The sequence below is a fragment of the Petaurus breviceps genome, unplaced genomic scaffold, assembly GCF_028583685.1.
Source record: "Petaurus breviceps papuanus isolate PSGF00001 unplaced genomic scaffold, PetGlider_PUasm1.0 90681, whole genome shotgun sequence".
NCBI lineage: Eukaryota > Metazoa > Chordata > Mammalia > Diprotodontia > Petauridae > Petaurus > Petaurus breviceps.
The window spans coordinates 5,775,928-5,785,173 of record NW_027187307.1 but is presented as its reverse complement, the minus strand read 5'-3'; the positions used below and the strand labels follow the sequence as shown (position 1 = coordinate 5,785,173).

The 9,246-nt window shown below is 45.1% G+C and overlaps 1 protein-coding gene across 1 annotated transcript; it reads left to right on the top strand.

Moving 5' to 3' along the window:
* The first annotated feature begins 8,266 nt into the window (after positions 1-8,266).
* LOC138143892 (large ribosomal subunit protein eL31-like) lies at positions 8,267-8,689 on the top strand. Its single transcript, XM_069065175.1, has one exon. It carries the CDS (start codon positions 8,312-8,314, stop codon positions 8,687-8,689), a length of 378 nt encoding a protein of 125 aa, XP_068921276.1. The 5' UTR covers positions 8,267-8,311.
* The last annotated feature ends 557 nt before the right edge of the window (positions 8,690-9,246 follow it).

The window sequence follows — 9,246 nt, the reverse complement described above, 5'->3', positions numbered from 1 at the left end:
AACATTCCTAAGCCCTTTCAGCAATGAATCGCCCTTACTGACTTAGAGTATAGAAGTCCAAAGCCCTCCACAGTGATCACAGCAGATAGCTAGAGAACAAGCTTGGCAGGCCAAGACGTGGCTTGGTTGGGTGTTTTTTTTCCTAATAGGTTCACACTTCATTAGTAAGGCCCCATATCAACACTAGGGGACAGGAATGGTATTCTTCAAAAAAAATGTTATTTATCATTTAAATCAATGACCTGGACAATGGAAAAGAAAATCTGTTTAGTGTGGATTTAGATAGATAGCCACCACTAGGAAACAAAAATCACCTCAGGAGCCATCAAGAATTAGTTGGAAGCCATCAGAATAAAAGCCACCAGGGCAGAGTCTTCAGGGGCATGGGGGGGGGGGGAGAGACAAACTCCCCACCCCCCACCTCAACAGCCATGACTTGTCTTCTTGTCCATTTTCAATTTTATGTTAGAAGCGTAATGTTCTCTGCACAGTGCCTCAAGCTCTTAGGAAGGAAAGCACTATATAAATCTGACAATAAATAATAAATATAAGGAATAACGGGCTATGTGCAAATTGGGCTGAAAAAGATCTCAGGGTGTGCAAGGAAGAGAAGCTGAAGGAAGTCAAGAGTGAAGGTAAAGTGATGATAAGTAAACAGCCCAAGGCTGCTGGAAGGCACGAATAAAAATGGAGCAGTAGCAAACCAGCCATCAAGGGCCTACAAAGCCCACCTATAGGCACCCAAGGTAGACAGGGAGGACCAATGGGCTAAGAATGAACCTAGAGCTGCAAGTCTCAGCTCCACAGCAGAAAGCTTCTGGTTACACCAATTAATTGCACAACCTAAGTGCAGGTCATGTTGGCCCCACCAGAGATGATTCCATGAGGACAGAGTTAATAGTCTGGGAGGAATGCTCTTACTGAATTGTAGCATCTGGGAAATTCCCATACTGGGTCCAACCCATAATCAAAAAGCAGCCCTAAGGGATATGCCATGGGAGGAGGTAGGTCCCCTCTCACCCATCAGCCTCAAAGATGATAGCCAGGTACAAAGGAAGCAACCGGTTATGAATGGAGGGTGAATAGCCAGGACTAGATGGAGCTGGGCCCCAAGGTAGGAGAGAGATGGGGGATGGCCTGGAACTAGATGGATAGGTGCCTTGGCTTACCAAAGGGCAGAACATGGGGATGAAATCGGCAAGTTACACAGGGAGTAAAGCTCAGGACAAGCAATGAGTCAGAAACCAACGAGACAAGTAAGAATCAAGAAGTCACTAAAAACCAAACCAACCAACCCAGAAGTCCAAGTAAGGTGGGAGGTCTGCCATTGTGAGATAGCAAGCTCTAGCAGGAACACCACTGTACATGGAGTCAGAAGGTATGTGTTCAAATTTTATCCATATGCTCTGGAGAGAGTTAACTTTACCTCTCTGGGCCTCAGTTTCCTTCTCTAAAAGCCGAGAGAGGTAGAAATTACAACCTATGAGGTCTCTTCCAATTTCTAAATCCTCTGACACAGATATGGACAAAGTCAGAATCTGAGAAATGTGTGGGAGCTGAATGATAGTGAAGCTATCGGAAAAACAGCCATGAGATGGCAGGAACAAGGAAGGATCTGTATGGAGGCTGGAAGCAATCACACATAGGGAGGCCCCAGATAGGCTTGGGAGAGGCCACACTGGGCTGAGGTGAAGGGGCTGAAGGCTGAGGCCACATGCATCATCTGACAAGGTCAGTTAGCTCTGATCCACCTTCTCTTGGGCCCCAACTTTTCTGGAATCCAGTCTACTCTCCTGCTCCTGCTTCTTGGGAGAGCAATGACTTCCATAAATTTATTTCCTTGTGGGTAAGGTATGACATTCTCCCATTTGGTCCTAAGCTTTGCTTGTTCAAGTTTCCAAGTGTGGCCCCACTCACTCACTTTTAGCATGCAGTGACCAAGTATCCAGGCCAATGGGGACTACATAAAATTAAGGCCACCTCAGCGAGTTTGGGCCCAGTGACATCTGCTGAGACCAAGTGTAAGGCCTGACAAAAGCTGTTTCTTCAGCACTCCTACAAATTTTGGCTGGTAGATTTCTCAGGGCCCACAGCTTGTGTCAATGTCCATGCTCCCTTTACTAGCCCCCATAAATCATCAAACCAAGAAGAAAGGAAGTGGGAAAGAGGAGGTCATCTTCTGTTCGAAAATCACACTCCTCAAAGTATCTGCCCAGTTTTCACCTCCAATGAAAGAGAGAGCTTTTTTTCAAAGGCCATAATGGTCTTGTGGCCAGTGAACCCCACTCCCACCCAGCCTACCCAGCCACTTGTCACTTCTCAATTTCCTTTTGTTCTCCCACCACAGGAGAGACAAAAGTCCAGGCAAAAGGTGTGTTCTCCCTCTTTTCAAGGCTCTTAAGGCTATTTCTCTGACAGCCCTCATCTCCTTGCACATTCCCAATAATAATAACAGCAGAGATTGTACACAGGGCTTTAAGGTTGCCCTGTAAAGCTGGTGCTATGAATGCTATGATGTCACTCTTCCAGATGAAGAGACTGAGGTTCTGGGGAGCGAAGCGACTTGTCCGAGGTCTTGATGCTAGTGTGAGAGCTGGGCCTGACTCAATATGCATGAGGCAGATACCCTGCCTCTACTGCCTTGTAGTCCTGCCCCCACCAAAGCCCCAGAAGTGAGTGATGGGGTAAGCCCGGAGGCAGCAAAGCCCAAAGTACAAAGCTAAAATCTTGCCTCAGACCCTATGGGATCAGGAGCCAGTCACCTCAGCTGGCAAAGTTTCAGTTTCCTCATCTGGAAAAGGGAGCTGATATCTGTACCCCCTACATGACCCTTGCACACCTTAAGGCAAGACTGAAATGGAAGTTCTTGTTGCCATAGTTGTTGTTACTGACCACATGAGCCCCTCTGCTGCTTAAATGGAAGAGAACAGAGAGCTGGCACCATGAAAGCATTGTCCCACAAAGTCTCTAGTTGGGAAGCCAAGAAGCAGGGGGAGAGGTTTCCACAAGCTTAAGAAGCAATGGGACACTCCTAGCACAGAGTTGAGACCCAAAACATGAGTACCTGAATGAGTGAGTAAGTGAATGCACAGGGTAAGAACAAGGACCGAGAAGGAAATCTGAAGGATCCAGAGAAATTCCCTGCTGACAAGAAAAGCAGAAAGCCCACTGCCTAGCCAGGAGTAGTCTTGGTCGCTGCCATTTGCCACTAAACTGGAAGGCAGTGATTTGAGGGAAGGTAGAAATGGAAAAGAATGCTTTACTTGGCCTTTCTGGAGTCTCACAATTGAAACAGGAAGTGGAGAATTTGGCAGAGGTGAAGAAGAAAATGGTAAAAAAAAAAATACCCCCTAAAGAAAGGCTAAAACAATCCCAATTATGGAAGCTGAAGAGAGGAAACTAAGGAGAAATCTAGAACAATCTTCAATTAGTGACAAATAAAATCTATTCATTCCCAGGCTTGTGACTCCCTCCACTTAGAAAATCACAGCCCACTTATGACCAAGTCCCAGAGTAGTGAGCCCCAGGTCCTAGGGCTGGGGCATAGGGAGGTGAAAGGACTAGTGATGTTTCAGAGTAGGTCTTCCTGTCAGAGTCCAGTGCTCTATCCAAAGTACCAAAAGACCTCTATTTCTTCGGGGGGGGGGGGGGAGGGATTTGGTCACAACTTATAATTTCATAAGGAAACTCCTATAAATGTAGATGATCACCTCCTGAAATGTGAGTCTTCGGGGTTGCTTGGGGCCCGAGAGGTCAGCTAACTTGCTTAGGGTCACACAGCCAGGACACACGAGCTGGAAGCAAGATGGCCTGAGGCCAGCTCTCTACTCCCATGCCACCATGCTTCTCTTTCGTCCAACAGAGACTCATTACCCAGAAAAGGCGCACTTAATCTCAAGCAAAGACTCCAGAGAAGGGAAAGAATACAAGCCACCAAAGGAGAAAGGTCAGAGCACAAGAAAACTTCCTGTCAGTGAGCCTTCTTGGCCACTGGAAGCTCAGAATCAGCCTTTCCGAATATTTAAAGAACAACTAGCTTCTCACCTACCTGGCTTAGCTACTGTCCTTCCTGGAGGCAAAAGGCTGTGCTATCTGACCTCTGAAGGTCCTTCCTGTCCTAGGAGCCTGGGGAAAATCAAGAATTCTCCAAAAAGTCTAGTACTCCGGCCCCCCAACGTGGGCACCAGAAAAATGCCATGCTACGGCTTTGAATACAGAAATCAGAAGGAAGTATTTGTTGGATGAGTATGAAAATCACATTTGCCTAGCAAAATGTTAGGCTGAGTGTGGGATGTGCTAGGGAGAGTACAATGAAAAATGATGGAGAATCCAGAACTGCTCCTTCTAATGAGGAAAACAAGAAGAAAGCCTTTGCCACCTCCAAATGGAAGGAGACCTGCACCAAAGAGGAGAGTGGATGTCCCATCACCAGATGGGCCAGCCCTCAAGTGATGGGGCTGACTGATAAAAAGGATGTAACAAAAGCAAGGCCAATCAATACTGCAATCACCAAGGAAAGCCACTCTAAATGGCTTCCCCTGAGTCTCATTCAGGACATTCTCACACAGAACTTGCCTCACTGTATACACAGGTTCCGCATGGGAACTGTAGACTGCATATGGCCCTTAGTATTCATATTTTAAGGTAATTGAGATGTCACGTTGCATTAACTACACTATATAAAAAACCTAACAGTTCCAACTTAAATTGCAAAAGTAAATTTATTATTGTAGGAATGAAAGGAGCTTTTTTATATATATAGATTGTTACCCAGAAGATTCATTAATCATTTTTGTTCCATGGCTATAGACACAGTAAGCTAACAATGAAATCAAACAGAGACTAGAAATAGAATGCGCCAGTCCTAATGGACTCATAAAAGGCTGGCAAAATCCCAACAGAAACTTCTAGGGACATGCAGACCTGGCGAGTTTGGATTTGGGGTGGGAGAGTTCATATGTGTGCCTTGCACTGACTTTTTTAATCATGTCATCATTGGAAGATTCCTTGTAATACTGGCTTTTCAACAAACATTTATTAATAACATAAGAAGGGTAAAGCTGAGGGGGCAGAGTCAAGATGGCAGAGTAGAAGCAGGACCTCCCCGCAACTCTGGCTTCTACCTTTCCCAATCCATGTAAAAGGGGACTCTAAACAAACTTTGGAGCTACAGAACCCACAAAATGACACAGAAAAGCTAACCACCCGCTGAGGACAGCCCAGCAGACCAGTAGGAATTAGCCAGCACAGTGCTCTGGGAGCCAAGCCCAGCCCAACCCCACGCTGAGGCTTTAGCCCCAGGGTGAGCCTGACCAGCCGCCTGCCTGAGGGACTCCAGATCAGCAGCAGCTGTGGCCGTTTCCAGATTTATCAACACATAGATGCGAAGGACAAAGTGAGAGGTCAGTGCAGTCTGGACTTTGGGACCCAGTAAGTGGGAGTGCATGGCTTTTGCCCCCGGGGTGAGAAGCCACTGAGACACAGGCACAGCCAGCCAGCTCCATGTGGCAGCTTCAGCTCCTGGCCTGCAGAGTGTAGGGGGACCAAGCACCAGTCTGAGGGGTAATAGCTCTTGCTTTAAACTTCTTGGATCTGGATTGCAGTCTAGGGTGGAGGTCCTGGGGTGTGTGTCCAGCTTGCCAGAGTGTGTGGAGGCCTCAGAGAGGGCACCCATCTAATACCTCTGGCATCTGAGAAAACCCCAGAATTTGGGACGAAAAGCTCCCCTGTCTGGTGGCAGAGGCCTACTGTGGCAAAAAAGCCCAGGGGTCAAGTGACTGAGGGGCGACATGACCAGGCAAAGGAAACAAAGCAGACAGAAGATTCCAACATTACACTCCTATTTGGGGGACAAAAAGGAGCAAAGCATGGAACAGGAGGAAGACAGTGAAGTCAGAACTCCTGCACCAAAAGCTTCCAAGGAAAATACGAGCTGGTTACAGGCCATAGAGGATCTTAAGAAGCAGATAAGAGAAGTGGAGGAAAAAATGGGAAGAGAAATGAGAATGATGCAAGAAAATTATGAAATGAGAGTCAACAGCCTGACTGAGGAAAATAATACCTTAAAAATTAGACTAACTCAAATGGCAAAAGAGGCTCACAAAGGCAATGAGGAGAAGAATGCCTTAAAAAGCTAAATTTGCCAGATGGAAAAAGAATCTCAAAAGCTTAATGAGGAGAATCATTGCTTCAGAATTAGATTGGAGCAAATGGAAGCTAATGACTTTATGAGAAATCAAGATGCTGTTAAACAGATCCAAACAAATGAAAGAATAGAAGGCAATGTGAAATATCTCATGGGAAAAACCACTGACCTGGAAAATAGATCCAGGAGAGATAATTTTAAAATTATTGGACTACCTGAAAGCCATGATCAAAGTAAGAACCTAGAAATAATCCTCTAGGAAGTTCTCAAAGAAAACTGCCCTGATGTTTTAGAACCAGAGGGCAAAATAAAGGTTGAAAGAATCTACAGATCACCTCCTGAAAAAGATCCCAAAAAGAAAACTCCTAGGAATATTATAGCCAGGTCCTGGAATTCCCAGATAAAGGAGAGAATATTACAAGCAGCCAGGAAGAAACAATTTAAATATTGTGGAAACACAATCAGGATAACCCAGGACCTGGCAGCTTCTACACTGAGGGATCGAAGGGCTTGGAATATGATATTCCGGAGGTCAAAGGAGCTGGGATTAAAACCAAGAGTCACCTACCGAGCAAAACTGAGTATCATGTTTCAGGGGAAAATATGGTCATTTAGTGGAATAGAGGACTTTCAAGCATTCTTGCTGAGAAAACCAGAGTGGAATAGAAAATTTGACATTCAGATATAAGAAGCAAGAGAAGCATGAGAAGGGAAAAGAAATCATAAGGAACTATTAAAGTTGAACTATTAACATTCCTACATGGAAAAACAATAATTGTAACTTATGAAACCTTTCTAAGTAGTTGAAGGGAATAGAAATATATATCTATATATGAGGGTTTATGGGCATATGTTTACAGGTATATATAGATAGAGGGCACAGGACCAATTTAATAGGAAGGGATGATACTTAAAAGGTGAAATTAAGAGGTGAGAGGGGAATATAATGAGAGGAGATGGGGAGATACAGAATGGGGTAAACTATCTCATATAGAAGAGGCAAGAGAAAATGGTCACAATGGAGGGGAAGAATAGGAAGGCAAAAGGGAATGGGTCAACATTATTCCCATTGAATTTGGCTCAGGGAGGAAATGAAATACACACTAAATAGGGTATCTCACCCTAGAGGAGAGTAGGGGGGAAGGGGATGAGAGGGGGGATGATGGAAGGAAGGGCAGGATAGGGGGAGGGAAGTTGGAAGCACCCACTTTTGAAAAGGGACAGGATCAAAGTAGAGAATAGAACAAGTGGGAGGTGGGATAGGAGGGAGAGAAATATAGTCAGTCTTCCACAATATATCTACTATGTTATTGTTTTGCATTAGCCACACATGTACAACCTATACTGAACTGCTTATCTTCCCATTAAGTGTGGGTGATAAGGGAGGAAGGGAATGAATCTGGAATTCAAAGTCAAAAGGGGTATGGGAGAAGATATGGGAGAGAACAGATTGGAGGAGGGGATACCCTGTGGGACTGCTATTTTGGGGCAGTGGGTAGGGGAAAAATGGGGAGAAAATTTGTAATTCAAAATCTTGCAGAAATGAATAACGTAAATCAGAAGTTAATAAAGCATTTGAAAAAAATAATAAATAAATCAATAAATAAAATTTAAAAAAGAAAGGTAAAACTGAGTATGGGGCTTGGCAACAGGAAAGGCTGGCCACTAAGTGATGAATTCTGGGCAACAGCAATCTGTGAGACCAAGAACAAGATGAAACAGCTTTTGGTTCTGCAAAGCCCCTTGCTCCTCTCACCTGGTGCTTTACCAGTCATGGTGCCACAGTGGCAGAAGAGGAGGCAGATGGTACAAAAGAATCACAGCTTTTAGATAACATATAAAACAGCACTCTAAATGTGAAGTCTATGTCCAATGAACAATGAAGCCACATACTACAAGAGAATAATGTAGAGCAAGGCTCCCAGTGTATTGCGTGGACTTTCTACATACACAGGATCATGGGAGGACATGGACCAGAGACACATGGGATAGAAAAGACAAGAAGGGGCTGTGAACTGAGCACTGGACAGAGTGCCCACATTGAGGAGATCAGGGATCCACTGAGCAATGAAGCATGCATCCAGCTTCTGGTCTAGCTGTGGAGATATGAGAACTACCCAATAACCAGTAAGAACCAAAGTACTGCCCGACCTGGTCCCAGGCAGTATGGCTCGCACAAAGAAGGGTGGAGAGAAGAAGAAGGGACATTCCACTATCAATGAGGTGGTGACCAGACAGTATACCGTCAACATTCACGAGAGGATTCATGGAGTAGGCTTCAAAAAGCGAGCTCCTCGGGCTCTAAAGGAAATCTGCAAATTTGCCATGAAACAAATGGCAACTCCAGATGTGCGCATTGACATGAGACTCAACAAAGCTGTTTGGGCCAAAGGAATAAGGAACAACCCATATCATATCCAAGTGCATTTGTCCAGGAAACACAATGAGGATGAAGATTCACCAAACAAGCTGTATACGTTGGTTACTTATGTGCTTGTCACCACTTTCAAAAGCTTACAGACAGTCAATGTGGATGAAAACTAAATTGAACTTCATTTAAATAGTCATAAAATATTAAAAAAAAAAGAAACAAAGTACTCTGAGTGGCTGGAGGAGAGAGAACTCATTCCTGGCCTGGGAGGAGGAGGAGGGGGACAAGGAGAATAAGAACAGGCTTTATGACAGCAGGAGCATTGGAGCTGGGTCTTGAAAGATGGGCAGCACTGCAATGATTGGATATGGGGCAGGAACGAATGAATGGAAGAAGCATTTATTAAGTACTTATTGCATTCAAAGCCCCGTGCTAAATGCTGAGGATGCAAAGAGAAAAGTCAGGCAGTCCTTGCTCTCAAGGGGCTCCCACTCTAATGGGGGAGGCCTCAAGCATGGAAGGTTTCAGGTGTAAGTCAGATGGAAAGGGTCCATGGTCCTTAAGGGGGAGGCAGCAAAGCAGATGGCCATGGCTCTTATTTAATGTCATTTCCACTGATGCTGAACCATTGTATACGACCTTTGGGGGTCTGGACTCTCCTTTCTAGGTCTTCAGAAGCTGTGTCACAGCCCCTGCAGAAGCAGTGACCAGGCTGCATCTCCCTAGGGTT